General features: G+C 42.6%; 1 protein-coding gene across 1 annotated transcript; it reads left to right on the plus strand.

The window, feature by feature from the left end:
• The first annotated feature begins 5538 nt into the window (after positions 1–5538).
• On the plus strand, positions 5539–7001 carry LOC109747406 (uncharacterized). Its single transcript, XM_020306472.3, has 3 exons — positions 5539–5968; positions 6214–6394; positions 6727–7001. Exons 1-3 carry the CDS (start codon positions 5616–5618, stop codon positions 6751–6753), a joined length of 561 nt encoding a protein of 186 aa, XP_020162061.1. The 5' UTR covers positions 5539–5615; the 3' UTR covers positions 6754–7001.
• The last annotated feature ends 13529 nt before the right edge of the window (positions 7002–20530 follow it).

The raw sequence follows: 20530 nt of genomic DNA on the forward strand, positions 1-20530 counted from the left end.
CGTTTCACGACAGCGGCTGGACTTCTTCGGCGTCTGCCTGTCGGTGAGCGCCCTTGACGACCTTCGATTCATCTCCCCGTCGTTTGCGCACAACCTTCATCGGAGGGTTGGCCCTCTCCCAGCTGCGACCCATCGCTCGTCTCGCGCCCGGCAGCAGGACCGAGCTCGTCTCGCGCCCGACAGCAGGACCGAGCTCATCTCGGGCCCGGCAGCAGGACGGGTCGATGGTGGCCAGTTTTGGCCGGCCTATTGGGTCTCGACGCTGGGGATAGCTCAGGGGTGCGAAAGGCGGTTCCGTTCCACTAGCATGTTTGGTTGGGGTAGCGTTGGGTGGTGGGTGAGGTGGAATCAAGGTCCTGGATGCCGGGGCGGCGGCCCTGGTGGTGGTGTCGTGGTGCTCCTGGGCAAAACCCGTGGCTTGGTGCTGCCTGGTGGCCATGGCCGTGTGGGCGGCGTGGTAGCCAGGGTGTGATGTTCGGTGGCGGTGAATATTGGCTGGGGTGAAAACCTGTTCTATCTTCGGACGGACTGGCGGCGGTGAAGCTCGTTCCCTTCTTGAAGGCGTCGTCGCGACTCTCACTACCCGTCGTGTTGCTCCAGGGGAAACTCTGATCCTTGGGTCGGGCGGTGGTGGCGCCTCGGTGTCGTAACCTTCCTGTAGGCACCGCCTTGGAGCCCACGGTTCGTCGTATGTAACTTCTTCACTTCGTGGTGGCGTGTTCAGGGTTGAGGCCCCCGGTTGCTCATGTAGTGCTAGGGGTGGTGTTGCTGCGCTCAACGCCTATGTATCCTGCCTTGGGTGTGTGCGTGTGTTTCGATGGCGTGCGTTATACCGGGTTGTTGATGATCTTTGCTTTATATAGAGTGATTGACAAAAAACTACCACTTTAGGGGTTACCATCCCACAGAACTACCACTTTTTAAAAACTGAACGAAAACTACCAAATTTTTCTAATTTTGTGACTAAAAACTACCACTTTCGAATAATGACCGGTTTAGATGATTTAAACGTGTTGACCGTTAAGTTGACTGTTATTATAGACGGGTCCCACACGTCAGCATCAATCCTCGTCCTCCTCTCTCTGTGGCATTTTCTCGAACACCTCGTGTGCACTTGCGCTATACCTCCGCCGCCCTCCACCGCCAGCGCTCGCTTGTCGAAAATCTGCGTTTCCGGCGAGGCGAGGCGCGCCCCGGCCCGCACCGCGTCCATCCGCACCTCCTCCGGCTCCTCTGTTCCGCGCTCCACCCCCATGGCCGCGACATTCGTCGGCGCCGGGTGCCTCGCCCCCAGCGTCTGCCTACGTCGTGCCTCGTTGCCCGACGCCGCGCCACGCCGTTCGTACCCGGCCGCGCAGCAGTAGCAGTTGGCCCCGCCGCTCGTGCCTGACGTCGCGCCACACCGCTCGTACCCTGCCGCGCAGCAGTAGCAGTTGGCCCTCCACCACCTCGCCGGTTAACGCCTCCTCCTCCTCCTTCCTTCCTCTCGCCAGTTTCGGGCAGCGGCAGCGGTGTCCCACTTCCCCGGCCCGACGGACGCGTTGAGCTCGGCCTCGTGAAAAGGCCCGTGCACAGATTGGAGCCTCGTGATGTCGGCGGCGACGCGGGCCCCGTCCTTGGCGGCGTGGCCAGAGCGTCGGGCCAGGCGCAACGCGCAGCCTCGTAGGAGAGCAGGGCCACGCAGCAGCCGATGCCGGCGGCGAGGGTCGCGGGTGAGTCCGGCGGTGGCGGCGGGGCCGCTCATGCCCGGCTCCGGCGCGTCGTGCGGGGTCGCTCCGTCCCCGAGCTCAGCCGGGAGGGCCCGATGTCCCGCCCCCGCAGCAGCTACCAGCCCTGCCGCTCGTACCCAGCTTCCTCGCGTTGCCGCGGCCCGCGTGGGCCCTGACGCAGTCACCCCTGCAGGATGCCGGCGTGGAACTCGCGCCCGACCTCGATTCTTTCCCGATGCAGCCGCCCCTGCCGGACGCCGGCCGACGAGCCTCCAAGCGCCGGTGCTCGTCATCGACGCCTCTCCTGTGCAGGCACGTCGGGAGAAAGACGAAAGACATGGTAGAAGGAGTTGACTTATCCGCCAAGTTAGCCCTAACGGGTGGGCCCGCCTGTCATAAACAGGCTTAAATCATCTAAAGTTGTCATTATCTAAAAGTGGTAGTTTTTAGTCACAAAATTAAAAAAATTTGGTAGTTTTCGGTCACTTTTTAAAAAGTGGTAGTTCTATAGGACGGATACCCCTAAAGTGGTAGTTTTTTGTCAATCACTCCTTTATATATAAAGTGGGGCGAAAGCCTTTTTTGGTATGTTGTCTTGTTTTGTATTGCCTCGAAAACTAGATCAGTTCACACCGATCAACAGGTTGGCTTGAAGAATTTGGTGGGCATCCACCGTCCGTGTGATAGTTTAGATTTAAGTTCGCTCCACTCATATTGTCTGGGAAAAGACCGATCTATCAACCAATTAATTCTTCAGAAATATAGATTGGTTCGCCGATGAAAACAGGTACAGACGGTGAACAAGTCTCACAAAAAAATGGCGAACATGTTTTGCATGGAGAAGATATACATGAGCATATGTGCGAATCGGTAGAGCCGTGCACTCCGGAAATTACCGGTAGAGCAGCAGTTAGCTCGCCGAAGAAATTTCGTGCATAATTACAGGAACTACAGCAGGCCACGAAGAAATTTGCCACGGGCAGATCACAATGAGTTTTGAACTCCCGATTTTTACAGGTGCAGAGGACACACGTGCTAAGGCCGTGTGAAAATTTCAGGGCATTCGGCCAATAAGAAGGCCAGACAAAAAAACGCAGAAAACAGAATACGTGCTTGGTGGTAGAGCCGGCTTCAAAATCATGCCGGCCAAACCTGAAAGAGTCTCGCTCTGAAATTTTTCTGAGGCGAACTAGAAACGTTCAGATATGATCAGTATATTTTTCAGAATTTTCGAGCCAAGAAAATAGGCGCAGCAGTGCGCACAAGTCAGATCTTAATGTCGGGCGAAGAAGACTAGTGCGCCCGACTGATGATTTTATGTAGGTTGATTTGTTAGGCGATAAAGCCTAAAACTTTTGTGAGAACAAGTTAAGTTAGCAAAGAATGATTTGTAAAAGTTTGTGCTCAAATGGTCCAAGTTACAGAGAATGACAATTTCTATAAATTGCGTTCAGAGACAAGTATATCAGCACAATACTTGAACTAGTATCGCTCAGGAGGGTGCTTGATAATATGTAGAAGTTCCTACAGCGTGAACATTAACCATCGTGATAATTGATGGTTTGCCTCGAGCTCAGAAGCCCTGGCATCCCATACGTGCATGCATAGTGCAACAACATGGTACTTGTAGTTGACAGTTATGAATTAATCCGCAACCGAGTATGGCGCTTGTGATTTGCCCTGAAGTCTCAATTGCATTCCGCGACCGATGAGGCCGGAAAATGGTCCAAGCCGACATGGTTGGACTCTTGTTTGTTCGGGCCGACAAGGCCGAACACTTCTCGCTCATAGACTTCATCACAAATCCCGCCACCAGCGGTGCCGGATGACATTCACCATTGGCCGACGAGGCTTTGTTAGAATACATGTTTGCATTGTTTATGCACGCTTGGAGAACAATTTACACATGGTTGAAGACGACGACCATCAAGAGCAGCTTAATCAGAGGTTTTATACAAGATGCGTCTTGTAGATGTAATTAATCGGATCGTCTTCCGAGGCTCCGGGAACCTGAAGCCGCACAGTCGCTGAATTTAGTCAGATTGCATAGAGAAACATGATGTGCTTGTGTGGGAACCATTTGATGTAATTCTCCAAAAGAATTAATGAAATACAGAGTTCCCTGATCTTGTGTGTCTTATTTATTTATTTGTATACAAGTGTATACTGGCACGCTCGCAACCTTTACTCTATTGTCGTTACGAATTAAGAAATTAGCCCCTTAGCGGGGAGCGTTAGTTTTTCGCGAAACAATAATTATTCTCCTAACATTGTGGTGGGCGGGCTATAATTATCTGCCCTGGATGCGCGAGGTTCCCTCGAGCTAGTGAGCTCCATGGTTGTGCAACACACACACACACACACACACACACACACACACACACAGAGAGAGAGGCACGTCGTCAAAGTCATACAAGGTCAAAGCTATGCCTAGGCGTAAAAATGAAGAAGAGAAAAAGCAGAAGCGGTCACAATAGGAAACCATGAAATGCAGCAACGTCCATCGGCACCAACCATATCTTGAAAACACAATGACTACAAGTAAGGTTCTCCAACAACCACACCTTCAGAAAGGGCAAGAACGCACCAGTGTCACTGGATCCAACAACTGGAGGCTAGATCGTTGTTTTTCACCCAGAAGATCATGTCTGAACAAGCTCCAAGCAAAGCTTTCAACAAGGTAATGACGCGGAACGCCGTCATTGCCCAGTATGACCAACTAGGGTTAGACCTAGGATTTCACCCCAGATCTCAAGACCGGGTACTAGAAAAGCACCATGAAATCGAAGTACTCAAATGGTGGCTAGTGATAAGGCATTCTGTCGTCCAAGAGTGATGTGACCTGAGGGTGGCTACTCTTGCCTTTTCAAGTGGTCCCCTGCTATGGATTTCTGAGTGTGCCTTGTGTGATCTCCCAAGACAATCTTAGCTAGTGGTGCTCTTCGAAGGTGTCAGGTGCAACCTCGGCTATATGTTGTGCTCTTTGACTTCTGTTGTGGCTCTTCCCATGGCATACAACCACCAAAGGGATGTGTGCTGGATGAATCCACGCGCGGTGCATAGGAGAAGAATGACATTGTGCAAGGTGCAGAGGTATGTGCCATGTAAGTACCCGCGAGAGCTATAGGAGAAAGGCAGAGGGGGCCGAGACGCGCCACATCAGGCGTTGCCGAGTCAAGCGTAGTCATCGACCGGCGGGGGAGGAAGAGTGATGTCCTCGAAGAAGTAGGGGAGGCGGGATGTCACCGGAGCTTGGCCAGCCTCGCAAGAGAATGTGAAAGGAGAAAATGAGGTAGGGTCGAGGGTTAGGGTTTATTTTTCAATTTGTGGCCACAACATATAATAATGCCCAAATAGCTCACATCACACAATGACACAAGAAGGAAACGGCATAAAATTCCAGCATATACCACACGTATATGATGACCCGTGCGTTTGTTGGTACGCCTGTGCTTTCACACAGCCCGTATTAAAGACTAAAAATGTATATCCTTGTGTTTGGCACTACTAAAATTTAATAGGGGCCAGCTGAGAAGAAGAATAACTAATGACGAATGTAGCTCCTTTCTTGTCATAACAGATAACGGATCAGGTCCTGCAGTGATGTTAATCACCTTACCTATATACCAAGACAAAAGAGTAGCTAGCTAGGTCACAGGTGGAACAATAGTAGGAGTATTCGTTTTGATCCATTCTTTCCTCGAAAGGCCGTCTGGTCAGAATAGAACAGAAAAAAAGAACGACGAACGCCCACGACAGTCATCAAGTATAATTAACGGTTACACACTAATGCTAGTCCTTCAGGTCTATAAATGGAACCCTCGTCTTCACGTACCACTCACACACACAGCACACGAGAAAGACAGAGCGAGCAAGAATCTGTCCATATTCCTCACAGAGCTGGCCATGGCCATTCCTCCTAAGAATGCTCTCTACTCCCTGCTGCTCGTCTCTAGCTTCATCCTTGGCGCCATGGCGGATCCGGCCTTATCATGCCCTTCCCGCTGCGAAGAGGAGCTACAATGGACCTTATACGCGCGGCAGATTGGGGGCGGAGCAAACGCGAACCAGGAAGAGATGGTTCACTCCGTGCACCCCACCACGGGCTTTGGTACGATCGTCGTCAACAACTGGGATGTGCTTGATGCGCCTCTGCCCACCGCAACCATAGTTGCCCGTGCAAGAGGCACTCACACCAAGGCTGGCCCAGCCGCCGGTGACTGGTTCACTTCTCTCAGCATAGTCTTCGAGGGAGCCAGGTATTGAATTATTAGCTATGTTCTCTATATTTTTGCAAAAGAAATTCATTATGTCCATGGCCATGGCCCACGGGTGCATTAGATCCCAACTGCTGGAGGTCCTTAAATTGCAACTGTTTTTGCATAGCTTGATTACAAGTAAAATAGTTGTATTTCTTTAGAAGTTAAGGTTATATGTATGCTATGCAGTCACACACACACATTTGCAAGCTTTTTGTGATATTATTGTTGCCCACTTGAAATAGGTTCAATGGGTCGACCTTTCAAGTCATGGGGATCACCAATACAGATGGTCAGTGGGCTATTGTTGGCGGTACCAAAGAATTGTCCAGGGCAGATGGCACCATTAAACATACTGTATTAAGGGCAACGGCCCTTGAGAACTATAGACAGCTTGATATTCGTGCATTCTATACCCCGCCTGCGGTAAGTTGGAGATACGACAAGAAAACTCTGCATAATTAAGATGACAATAATCTATCTGGCAAACAATTAACTACCAAAAATGTTATCGTTCATTAGGCACGAATGGTATTGTTAGATTTTGTAGGTAATTAATAACCAAAGCAACAATATAGTAAGTGGTAATGGTAAAAGTGACACAAAACTATAGTTAATTACTTACCTTTCATACAAACCGGTAATGGATAAAGTAGCACATGATTGGTCTTTAAATTTTTTAAGAGATGTTAACATTTTGGAGATGAGGGTGCAGTAATTATGCTAACCTTACTATTGATTTTCTTCAATTTCTACAGGTTAATGCAAATGGTATTGCTGCCTAGTAATATGATTAAGGGTGTGTTGATGTTGCATATATACCCCGCATGGGTAGATCTGACAAGAACTACGTCGTGAGGTTGTTGTCATTGGTGTTGTTGTATTTAAAATAATTTGTGGATTTCTATCATGGGATAGTAAATTATTCCTAAAATCCACAGTGTTGTGTTTATTATTATATGTAATATATTTGGTATGCTTTGGATCCGCAGTGTGGCAAGAAAATATTTACATTATTTGAAGGAACACATGAGTGAGATGAAGGTTGGCCTTCTTTTTTCGAGGATCAATTTTATGCATCGATATTTGTGTGGTGCACAAAATGCACCCTATCCTGGAAAGTTTCTCACAACTATTATTTTTGCAAAATGCTAGAAATAGTGTTATACATGAATCTACCAAACCACATAATCTCGAATCCAAATATATTCCATAGCTCTGAATGATGGTATCCACAACAAATTTTCTAAAACTCTAAGCTCCCTTGATAGGCAGGCTCCCAGTTGACCGAGGTGAATGGGCTGGGGGTGGGCCCACTTTGTAAAGCTGCCTTGATGGGCAGGCTCCTGGTTGATCGATGTGAATGGGCTGTGGGGTGGGCCCACTTTGTAAGGACATGTACATCGGTTGATAAAGCAGTCTTATCTTAAAACTTGCATGTAATTTAGAGATGACAAAAAAACATGTCTACAATGGGTTATCTCTTAGCCTTATATTCAATAACTAGCTATTCCTAAAAACATGGTGAGACAAATTGTGCTAAAAGATCAAGTCTTAAATGAGAGAAGACAAGCCTTTTCTTATAATGTTAAAAGTCACAAAAAGTATAGTTATTTTATAATCAATTACTTACCTTTCGTATAAAAATGTAATTATGATTTTGGAGCAGAGAGTGCAATAATTATGCGTATATTACTACTGATTTTCTTCATTTTCGACGGGTGCAAATGGTATTGCTGTCCAGTAATTTGATTAAGGGCATGTTGATGTTGCATACCCCGAGTGGGTACACATGCGACAAGAACTACGTCGTTAGCTTGTTGTCACTAGTGTTCTTGTATTTAAAATAATATGTGGATTTCTATCATAGGGTACTAAATTATTCCTCAAATCCATCCAGTGTTTTGTTTATTGTTATCATGTAATATATTTGGTATGATTTGGATCAAATACTTATATATGGCCGAGAAAAGAAGTTCATCATTCGAATGAACACATGACTGGCATGAAGGCTGGCCTTCTTTTTGCGAGATCAATTGTATGCACCAGTACTTGTGTGGTGCACCAATTGCGCCCTAGCCTGAAAAGATTCGCACATTTTATTTTATTTTTGCAAAATGCTTGAAAATAGCGTTGTACATTTGTCTACCAAACCATGTAATCTCGAATCCAAATATATGTTGATAGGCAAATCTAGGCTTAAATGTTCATGAAACGCTCCATGAGATTCACACGAAAAAGCTTGATGGTGTTGTTTTCAAGGTTGATTTCGAGAAAGCGTACGATAAAGTCAAATGGCCTTTCCTTCAACAGGCCTTACGCATGAAGGGTTTTGATGAAGCTTGGCGACGCCAGGTAGATGTTGGGGAACGTAGCAGAAATTCAAAATTTTCTACGCATCACCAAGATCAATCTATGGAGTTTACTAGCAACGAAGGGAAGGGGAGTGCATCTACATACCCTTGTAGATCGCGATGCGGAAGCGTTGCAAGAACGCGGATGAGGGAGTCGTACTCGTAGCGATTCAGATCGCGGTTGATTCCGATCTAAGCACCGAAAGTACGGTGCCTCCGCGTTCAACACACGTGCAGCCCGGTGACGTCTCCCACGCCTTGATCCAGCAAGGAGAGAGGGAGAGGTTGGGGAAGACTCCATCCAGCAGCAGCACGACGGCGTGGTGGTGATGGAGGAGCGTGGCAATCCCGCAGGGCTTCGCCAAGCACCGCGGGAGAGGAGGAGGAGGGAGAGGGGTAGGGCAGCACCAAAAGGAGACTTTCTCGTGTCTGTATGGCAGCCCAAACCTCAAGTATATATAGGGGGGAAGGGGGCTGCGCCCCCTTTAGGGTTTCCACCCCCAAGAGGAGGCGGCCAGCCCTAGATCCCATCAAGGGGGGCGGCCAAGGGGAGGAGAGGGGGAGGCGCCCCACTAGATGGGCCCTAAGGCCCATCTGGACCTAGGGTTTGCCCCCTCCCACTCTCCCATGCGCCTTGGGCCTTGGTGGGGGGGCGCACCAGCCCACCTGGGGCTGGTCCCCTCCCACACTTGGCCCACGCAGCCTTCTGGGGCTTGTGGCCCCACTTGGTGGACCCCCGGGACCCTCCCGGTGGTCCCGGTACATTACCGATTTCACCCGAAACTTTTCCGGTGACCAAAACAGGACTTCCCATATATAAATCTTTACCTCCGGACCATTCCGGAACTCCTCGTGACGTCCGGGATCTCATCCGGGACTCCGAACAACATTCGGTAACCACGTACATACTTTTCCTATAACCCTAGCGTCATCGAACCTTAAGCGTGTAGACCCTACGGGTTCGGGAACCATGCAGACATGACCGAGACGTTCTCCGGTCAATAACCAACAGCGGGATCTGGATACCCATGTTGGCTCCCACATGTTCCACGATGATCTCATCGGATGAACCACGATGTCGGGGATTCAATCAATCCCGTATTCAATTCCCTTTGTCCATCGGTATGTTACTTGCCCGAGATTCGATCGTCGGTATCCCTATACCTTGTTCAATCTCGTTACCGGCAAGTCTCTTTACTCGTTCCGTAACTCACATCATCCCGTGATCAACTCCTTGGTCACACTGTGCACATTATGATGATGTCCTACCGAGTGGGCCCAGAGATACCTCTCCGTTTACACGGAGTGACAAATCCCAGTCTCGATTCGTGCCAACCCAACAGACACTTTCGGAGATACCCGTAGTGCACCTTTATAGCCACCCAGTTACGTTGTGACGTTTGGCACACCCAAAGCATTCCTACGGTATCCGGGAGTTGCACAATCTCATGGTCTAAGGAAGTGATACTTGACATTAGAAAAGCTCTGAGCAAACGAACTACACGATCTTGTGCTAGGCTTAGGATTGGGTCTTGTCCATCACATCATTCTCCTAATGATGTGATCCCGTTATCAACGACATCCAATGTCCATGGTCATGAAACCGTAACCATCTATTGATCAACGAGCTAGTCAACTAGAGGCTTACCAGGGACATGGTGTTGTCTATGTATCCACACATGTATCTGAGTTTCCTATCAATACAATTCTAGCATGGATAATAAACGATTATCATGAACAAGGAAATATAATAATAACCTATTTATTATTGCCTCTAGGGCATATTTCCAACAGTAGAATCTTTCACGCAAAAAGGGAGTGTTGGAATTAAAGTGAATGACGACATAGGTCATTATTTCCAGACACATAAGGGCCTGCGACAAGGTGATCCAATGTCTCCTGTTCTGTTCAACATTGTGGTTGATATGTTGGCAATCCTGATAGGTAGGGCAAAGGAGGCCGGTCAGGTGGGTGGCTTGGTGCCTCATCTAGTTGATGGTGGTGTGTCCATCCTGCAGTACGCTGATGATACAATCATCTTTATGGAGCATGACTTGGCAAAAGCGAGAAATATGAAGCTGGTGTTATGCTTATTTGAACAATTGACCGGATTGAAGATTAACTTTCATAAAAGCGAGTTGTTCTGTTTTGGTAGAGCCAATGAGGAATAAGAGGCTTATAGGCAATTGTTTGGATGCGAATTGGGAGCATTACCTTTCAGATATTTAGGTATACCCATTCACCATCGTAAGCTGACAAACAGAGAATGAAAGTGCATCGAGGATCGGTTTGAGAAGAAACTGAGTTGCTGGAAGGGCAAACTCATGTCATATGGAGGCTATTTGATTCTTATTAATTCGGTGCTCACGAGTATGCCTATGTTTCTCTTATCTTTCTTCGAAGTACCAGTTGGGGTTAGGAAAAGGCTGGACTTCTATCGATCCCGATTCTTCTGGCAGAGTGATGAACTAAAGAGAAAATACCGACTCGCCAAATGGGATATCATCTGTCGACCAAAGGACCAGGGGGGCCTTGGTATTGAGAATCTTGAAGTCAAGAACAGATGTCTTCTCAGTAAGTGGTTGTATAAGTTATCAGTTGAGACTGAGGCAACGTGGGCGCAGATTCTCCGTAGTAAATATCTGCAGTCCAAGACTTTGTCGCAGGTGACAGTGAGACCGACTGACTCGCCGTTTTGGAAGGGGCTTATGAGAGTCAAAGCTGCCTTCTTTAATAGAGCAAAGTTTATATTGTCGGCAATGGAAACACCACTCGCTTCTGGGAGGATACTTGGCTTGGTGAAACGCCCTTGGCGCTTCAGTATCCGTCCCTGTATCGTATTGTTCAACGACGTGATGCTCTTGTTGCAACGATTATGCAGTCAATTCCCCTTAATATTCAGTTTAGGAGGGTGCTTGTTGGCGACCGGTGGGAAGCATGGCTTCATTTGGTGAGTAGACTGATGGAGGTTCAGCTAGCTCATCAGCCCGATCAGTTGTGTTGGAAGCTTACTAGGTCTGGAGAGTTCACAGTCAAGTCGATGTATATGGATGTCATTAACTCTAGTGTTATTCCTAGTTCCAAACATGTTTGGAAAGTCAAAGTTCCTTTAAAAATTAAAGTGTTTATGTGGTTTGTACATAAACAAGTCATTTTAACAAAGGATAATTTGATTAAGCGCAACTGGACAGGATCTACTAGGTGTAGTTTTTGTGATCGGGACGAAACTATCAAGCACCTCTTCTTTGATTGCCCGTTGGCGAGAGTTTTGTGGCGCACGGTGCAAATTGCCTTTAACATTACTCCTCCGAATTCGGTCAGTACGTTATTCGGAACGTGGCTTGTTGGGATAGAGTCCGAAACAGCTAGACACATTCGCGTAGGAGTATGTGCGTTGTTATGGGCAATTTGGAACTGCATAAACGATTTGGCTTTTAACAGAACAACAACTATTCATTTTTTGCAGGTTTTATTCCGAGCTACTGCGCTGATCCGTATGTGGTCATTACTCACTCCGACGGAGGCCAGGGAGCGTTTGGTTACTGGATCTGTCCGGTGGGAGATGGTAGCGCGGGATATCTTCAACCGGTTTGGATGGCGGTCATGTAATAGGATAGGCGATTAGTTTACCTATCTTTGTTTTGCCAGCCGGTTGTGGCTTTTGGGCCTTTTGTTTTTAGCGTTGTGGCTCTTTGTGAGCTTGCCGTTTTTCTGTTTTCAGACTATAAGACCTTGTTGAACCTCTTTATTTATTTATAAATGTGGCCGTATGCATTGTTCCGATGCAGAGGCCGGGGAGTCTCCCTTTTCGTAAAAAAAGGATGTAGCAGACTCATATTCGAGTATATCATCGTTCAGTTGGTGTTATGAAATCATCTGGATCCCCTTTGCTATTGCCAAAATCTATGCTGCTCAGTTTCTTCCCTTCTAGTAAATTAATGAGTTGTGTATGTGGCATCAAAAATATTTTAAGCATATAAGATGGTGAAAGAGTGGACATTTATTTTATCAACGATGAGTTACTTGGTAGTTGACTAGTTGTCCACCTCCTCCTCGTTCTTGCTGAATGGCTCGCCAGGCGCAGTGGTAGAGCACTGACGTAGAATAAAAGCTCACAAGAAAAAAATAATAAAAAAAGGGGAAATGTAAAAAGGAAAACAAACAAACAGAAAACTGGAACAAAAAAGAAATAAAGACCATCCAGAAACTTTCTAAAATGGTCGGAAGTATCTAAACCGATGAAAAGTTTGAAGCATATATTGTCCGACCCATTACTATCTTAGCCCACCATGGGGTGTGCGCAGCATACATGAGGGCAATTAGTCAAGGGGTATCCTTGGCGGGAACCATGTAAGTCACTTATATGGGCTGAGAGTGTGCCAAATAATGCGTTAAGCCGCAGCCACGTGTCACATGCTGGGCGCTCCCTCTGAATTTTGGTTTTATATATTTCTGTACACAATTTTGGGTTTTAGATTGAGTCTTTTCAGTTTCTTTCGCTTTTTGTTTTTTGTCTAATTTTTTCTATGTTTTGAAAAAAAATAGTGACTTTTTCTGCATGACATCTTTTTTTGCATTTTCACGAGAATCACATATTTGCTTTATGTGGAGGCACAGATTTGCTTTTGCAAGAAGCATGACCGTGCTTCTCGGAAAGAAAAAATATTTATCTTTTGCTTCCACAAGAATTATATATTTGCTTCTCATGAAGGTATAGATTTACTTCCATGAAAAACACAGCTATAGTTCTGAAAAGGAAAAATTAATCACTATATTTTTCCTTTCACGAGAATTTTTTTTTTGCTTCTGATGGTGGCATAGATTTGCTTCCACGAGAAGCACAAATTTATTTCGTGGAGGCACTGGTTTGCTTCCGCTTCTAGCAAAAAGGAAAAACAAATCATGAATTTCTTTTTGTTCAATTTTCCTTTTTGCTACCACGATTCCACGAGAAGCGTAGATGTGCTTCTTCGGAAAGGGATTTTTTTCACGTTTTTTTGTGTGCTTTGGTTAGAAGTACATGTTTGCATCTTGTGGAGGCACAATATGTTCTTCTGAAAAAGGAAAAAAACTGAAGAAAAAAACTGTCTTTATGTGGAGGATATATGTGCACTTTTTGGCAGGCCGTGGTGGAAGCCCAGCGTGGGTTAGTACGACGATGCGGGTTGACTGGTGGGCTTTTTTTTGGGAAAAAACCAGGCCGTGCGAGCAGAAAGGGACGACGACGGAGGAGCCGAACACGGAACGCTAGGATAGGAATAACTAGATCATTGATGGTGCGCATTGCGGCGCCCATCTATTTTTGCAGTAGAATGGTCTGAATTTGTGCAAGTATGTGGTGACATGAAATATTAAAATTAATTATACGAAAAGAGGAATTTTAATCACTCTGCAGTACAACAATGTTGTAAGAGTGAGAGTTTTTCTTATATCTAATTCTCTTAAGTTTTTTTCTGCAAAAAAAATTAGAGAGTCAGATATAAGTTAGTACCAGATTGCGTTGAACATTAAATGATATATAATTTTTGATTTATCAAGCACATTATGCAAACACAAGGTAATGCTACTGTTACTGTGAAGCTCTTTTGTCGGGAATATATTATACCCCGGCACATGTCCAGTGTTTAATTCACAAATACTAAAATAAGTTAGCTAATTACCAAAGCTGAATATTTGTTTCAAACACTAAAACAAATTGATTAATTGCTAAAGCTGAATATCGACATGAAGTGCACCACTGAGAGAGTCAAAACCGAGCACAACAAGTTGTCATATACGAAAGTTGCACTAGTGTTTCACATTTTGCAATATAAATAAATAAATATTTATAGTAGAGAAGCTAATGTGCGCTCTGTTTCTCCCAGATTGAGACAATATTAATTGAGCAAATGAATATCACTATGTCAGGCAAAAAATCACTATTCTGACCATAGAATATATCATATTGACATGAGATACATCAACCTAGTACCAACAAACACTGATGCAAGAAACCTGTATGGAAGAGAAGGCACAATACTTGAGTAAACAATTGAGAACCTTAACATGACAAAAAAAATCATAACAATCAGTAACCAGATAATATTAAACTGATAAACAACCATAATCTTAAAGACCTAAAGGATAAAGAAGGTCACAAACTGCATAGTAATTCCAATCACATGTATATATAAATGTCACTCAAAGCCATTTTCTACAGTTAGTACCAGTTTGCACTGAACTTTAGATGGTATATATAATTTGTGATCGATCAAGCACATGCATACATAATTCTAATCACATTGCTTTGCAACTCACTGGAGACTAAATTATCATATACTTGCAGACCTGCATGTATCTTTATTTAAGTATAAGTATTTAACCCATTTTTTTAGGAACGAGCCAGAATCTTACTCTATCAGAAGCACATAACATGGATTTCCAACCTTATTGTTGTGTTACATTTTAGAGGTAAAATTATATCAGATTAAATTCCATCCAAACAGGTGGTTATTTTAAAATAAGAAAAATATCATTGTTGGGGTTGAAATACCCGGAGGCCAAGCAAGACGCAATCTCCGGAACCAAGAAAAAAAGTTGACCCCACAATGTTTGGCGGATTTCCTGTTAATTTGATTGTCGTATACCCTCAGCATGCTCCTGGGTTTTGTCACAAACTTGGAGCGAGAGACGCTGCATTAAAACACCCCATTCATGTGCATCTTTTCAAACCAAACCAGAACCAGCAACACCACTAACATCAAAGGCAATTGATATATGTCAATCTATAGCCGTCACATGTAATTATTTCCCAATTCCAGAACATACCTGTGCGATTGACCGACAAGTACTTAAGTAGTAAGAGCTAGTATTTCTACCCAAATTCGCAACGTTCTTGCGGGTGATCTGGAGCCTACAAGCGGCGGTCTGCACCATGGTCGTACGGCTCTTCGAGGTTCTAGATGGAGTCAAACGTTTGTTTACTTCTTCTACCCCATGCCCACGACAATGAAATTACATGTTGAAGCAAATAATTGATATAAGAAAGATATTCTAATCTGAAGGTACAACAACGTACTAAGAAAATGATCATGACCAGGCAGCAAAATAACACGATGATAACATTATCGACTTCAGATTGCATTTATACTTGTCCCCTGTTATGTTGATGGTGAGAACTACCTACACTTTGCTGAATTTAAACCATGTTGAACTTAACATAAGTACACTACTCGACCTAAATATTTGTTGTCAATCCATACATGCTGGCTAGGCTAATTCTAAGCAATGATACAAATTATTTAGATAGTTAATTCGTGAGTAGTGTACTAAATAATATGCAACTGCAATCTTAAAAAGAAATAAAAGCAAAGCATCAGTCGCCCCAGAATAAGGAAGCAGTGAAAATGGAACAAGGAACAGGGATCTTTGAGCTGTGAGTTGTACTCTGATATATGGGCTGGGCTTTTCATTTTCGTAAGTTGTAACTTACAACTATTCTCCCTGGAACTCAAGCCTAAGTTTTCTTATACCTAGTGACAATATTCTAGTCTTTTGCAGGCAAGTATTGGGCTGAAAAAAAAAACAGCTGCTATTCTTAGTGCATAGCAGTGAAGAGCAAACAAAAACAAATGGAAGAACAGACTGAATATATTAATCAAGAGATATTACCATCGATTGGTTTCTCCATGAAAGGTTTGCAGAAATGTTTTCCATGAATCTTGAAAAAAGTTCATCGTTCTTCAAAACATATATTCAATTTTCAAAAAAGTCCTTCGATTTTCAAAAAAGTTCATCTATTTTGAATAAAAGTTCATCAATTTTGCACTAAAAGTTCATCATTCTTTAAAAAAAGTTCATCAAAAATAGAAAGAAAGTTTGTTGATTTTGGAAAAAGAATTCATTGAATTCGAAAAGTTCATCCAACTCGAAAAAAATTCAATACACTTTAAAAAAAGTTATACATTTTGAAAAAAATTCATAGAAATTGAAAAAATAATGAATTCTCAAATAAAAGTGCACAAATTTGAAAAAAAAATTCATCAATTTGAAAAAAAGTTCATCGAATGTCAAAGAAAGTTCATCAATTTGAAGAAAAAGTTAACTTATTTGCAAAATAAAATCATCGAACTAGGTAAAAAAAACAAAAATGTGAAAGGAAAAAAGAAAACGAGAAAAAGGAATGGGAATAATAAAAAAGGGAAAAGGAGGGTCATTAACACATGCCGCTGGGTTGCTAGGTGTTCATAGCAGCGAATGGTAGTGAGGAGGTCGCATGAGGGAAAATCCTATTTGACGCTGCAGGCACCCGTTATAGGCAAATTTACAAACGGGCACCTGCAGCGCCCCGGCGCTGGGCCGGCTCGTTATTGTGTATGTTAATTTTCAAAAAAATGAATCACCATCGCTATGAATTGAATCGGCGACCTCACTCGTAAAATGTCGTTCGTACAATCACTGCGCCACGGAGCGGGATCTGTTAATCTTCAACTCTTCTAGACTTCTATTCCTTCCTTCCTTCACTGTTTTCTTTTTGCTTTTTCCCTTTTTCCAGTTTCGTTTTTAGTTTTGCTCTTTTTTTCTTCTAGATTTCCTCCCTCAATGATTTTCATGTTTTTTATTTTCTTAAATGCCTGAACTTTTCCAAATTGATGATGTTTTTAAATTTTTGATGAAATTTTGTTTTCGAAATCAATGAACTTCTTTTAGTGAACTATTTTTAATGATTGACGATTTTTTTCGAACTCGGTGACTTCTCTTTCAAATTCGATGAATTTTCTATAAATTTGCTAATTTTTTTAAAAAATTGATGAACTCTTTACAATTTTGATTAAATTTTTGATGAACATTTCCTGAAATTCGATGAACATTTTTTCAAATCGATGAACTGATATTCAAATTGATAAACTTTTTTCAAAATCGATGAACATTTTTTCAAATTCGTGATCTTTTTTGAAAATTGGTGAACTTATTTATAGCTTCAGTGAACCTTTTTTTAATACCGATGAATTTTTTTCAAATTTGATGAACTTTTTTCGAAATTCGATGAACTTTTCTAAAATTTGATGAACTTTTTTCGCATTTGATGAACTTTTTTCCAAATTCTATTTTTTCCAAAATTGATGAAATTCTTTCACATTTTGTGAATTTTGTCAAAATCGGTGAATTTTTCCTAATCGATGAACTTTTCTTATCAAATTGGATGAACTTTTTTCAGGAACGATCATCTTTTCCAATTTGTGAACTTTTTGCAAAATTTGATAAACTTTTTTTCTTAAAAAATTATAAAAATGTAGGTGTATTGCGTAATAAATATTGCGGCTGCAATAGTTCTTTAAGTATTCGTGTTGCTGTTAGTCACAGTGGTCTAGGGGCTCTAGTGGTTAGCTGAACCATCTTTCGAAGCAGCGACACGAGTTCAAGTCGCTTGCGGGGTTTTGCCTGTCTTTTTTCGCGAAAACAGTTTCTGCGCTGGGCCGGCCCACTTGCGTTTTTCCAATTTGTGAACTTTTTGCAAAATTTGATAAACTTTTTTTCTTAAAAAATTATAAAAATGTAGGTGTATTGCGTAATAAATATTGCGGCTGCAATAGTTCTTTAAGTATTCGTGTTGCTGTTAGTCACAGTGGTCTAGGGGCTCTAGTGGTTAGCTGAACCATCTTTCGAAGCAGCGACACGAGTTCAAGTCGCTTGCGGGGTTTTGCCTGTCTTTTTTCGCGAAAACAGTTTCTGCGCTGGGCCGGCCCACTTGCGTTTGCTGTAGGCGCCGGTTCAGTTCTGCGGCGCTTAAAGCGCTCAATAGGGAGTGCTCCTAGCTGACGCTCGCGTGCGGCAAAACGAGCACCTTCCGCTGAAGGATTCGCGCAAATCGGGCCGGCCCATTCAGACGAGCAAACGTAAAAGGCAAATGCCACGAAAAATACAGCGTTCGATGGAGTCGAACCCGCAACCCATCGACATATTGCCGCGTTGCTCGCCAACACACTACGACTGACTATGTTTTAATTTATAGCGCTCAAAGATACGTATTATGTACAGCGGTAGATCCATCTTTTAATCATTTCTTCAAGAAATGAATAAAGTTTTCTCAAACTATTTTTAAAACGTTAGTTTTCCAAAAATACGTGAATAATTATTGACCACGAACATAATTTGAAAATCCAAACATTTGTTGAATTTATATAAGTTTCAAATATACATTGAATTTTTTTTGAAAATACACTGAACAAGTTTTAACTACATAGTGTACATTTTTTGATATATATGATGCACAAATTCTAAATATACATTGAACATTTTGTAATATATGTTGAACTTTTTTTAACTAAATGTTGAACAATTTTGTTATATACACTAAACAAATACTGAATACATATTGAACATTTTGTGATATACGCTGAACAATTTTTTAAAAAGGTGAACAAAATTTTGAATCCATGAAAAGTTTTTGAAATCATGAACAAAATTTGAGATTTAAAACCATTTTCTCGAAAACAAAGTATAAAAGTAAAATGTAAAAGGATAAAATGAAAGAAAAGAAACAGAAACATAAACAGAAAATAGAAACAGAAAATAGAAAAAAAAAGGTAAAAAATAAGAAACAGGAAAAAAATGAAAAACTGGCGAAAGAAAAAAAAAACGGTTCAGGGAACCTACTAGAGGTTCCCAAAACCAGGTCTCGCTCGATGTGGGCCGGCCCGTGCGCCTCGTTCGCTCGCTTGGCTTCAGCGGAGCAGCGACGAACGGACCCCTCAGGGGAGCGATTGCCAGTGGCAGCGCGCGTTTTTGGCGTTGTAAAAACTCTAGATGGGCCGGCCCAGCGCGCTTCTGCAGCGCCAAATAGGATTTGCTCTTCGGAGTTACATCGTGACGCGAGATATAACGACCTCTCGCCTCAACAGGCCGACAAAAAGGCCCGGCCCAGCGTGAGAGGCTGCAGGCCTTAAATTGCTTATTTTCTTCTATTTTTCACATTAATTTACCTTTTTAACTTTTATTTATACTTTGAAAACTTATAAATATACATTACAAACACTAATTTACACAAATTTTTAAAAAAGGTCAAACATCCATTTGAAAAGTGTTGAACCTGTACAGAAAAATGTTTTACATGTATAACAAAAATGTATGATGGGTATGAAAAAAGTAGACTTCAAAACATATATTCGAAAAAAATGTTAATCATATATATACCTTTTTATCACATTTATATATTTTCTTAGATGTATGCAAAAGATATATAATGTGTACAAAAACAATAAACATCAAAAAATGTATTTGAAAAATTATTAATCATGTATTTAAAAAATGTTAAACGTGTACAAATATTTTTGGATGTGTAAAAAAAATGTATAATGTGTATGAAAAAAAATTAGACATAAAAACCTATATTTTGAAAATATGTTAATCATGCATATAAAAATGTTTAAACCTATATTTTTTATATATAAAAAATATATTCCTCATGTACGAAAACAATAGGCATCAGAATATGTATATCAAAAATATTTTAATAATCTATATAAAATATGTTAAATGTGTATGGAAAAATGTTCTTCACTTAAAAAGCATACAATGTGTAATGAAAATGTAAACTTGTGTTAAAAAATGTATAAATTAATAAATAAGGAAAACCAAAGAGAAAAAAAAACAGAGGAAAAATTGTGCAAAAAAGAAAAAGAAACAAAGAAAAAAAGAAAATTGGAGAACAAAAAAGAAAGAAACAAATCAACCTAAGAAGGGAAGGAAAAAGGGAAGAAATAACCGCAGTTAAAATTGAGAGAAAACAAATAAAACAAGTGAAAAAAAACTATAAAAACATGAGTAGAGCGTACCAACCTGTGGTTGGTTGGTTGGTTAGAGGGACAGTGGTATCCACAGCTCACCGGGGTTCAAGTCCCGGTGCTCGCATTATTCCTGGATTTATTTCAGGATTTTCGGTGAGGTGCTTTTAGTGGAGGGAGACGTTCTGATTGACGACAAGGCTCCTACGGTGACTTTGCAAATCTCAAGATGATATGGCGGCTCAGTCTCTTGAATGTGCTCATAGGGGTTAGGGTGTGCTTGTGTGCGCTCATAAGGGTGAGTATATGCACGTATGTATGAGCGCTTGCGTCTGTACTTTTTTTTTTAAAATAGGTAACGGGGCAGGCCATATGCGTGCATGCTTCTGGCGATACGGATGTTATTACTCGCTATTAGCGAGATATAGCATTTGCGTCAGCGTTGG

This window comes from Aegilops tauschii, chromosome 4, assembly GCF_002575655.3.
Source record: "Aegilops tauschii subsp. strangulata cultivar AL8/78 chromosome 4, Aet v6.0, whole genome shotgun sequence".
NCBI classification, from domain to species: domain Eukaryota; kingdom Viridiplantae; phylum Streptophyta; class Magnoliopsida; order Poales; family Poaceae; genus Aegilops; species Aegilops tauschii.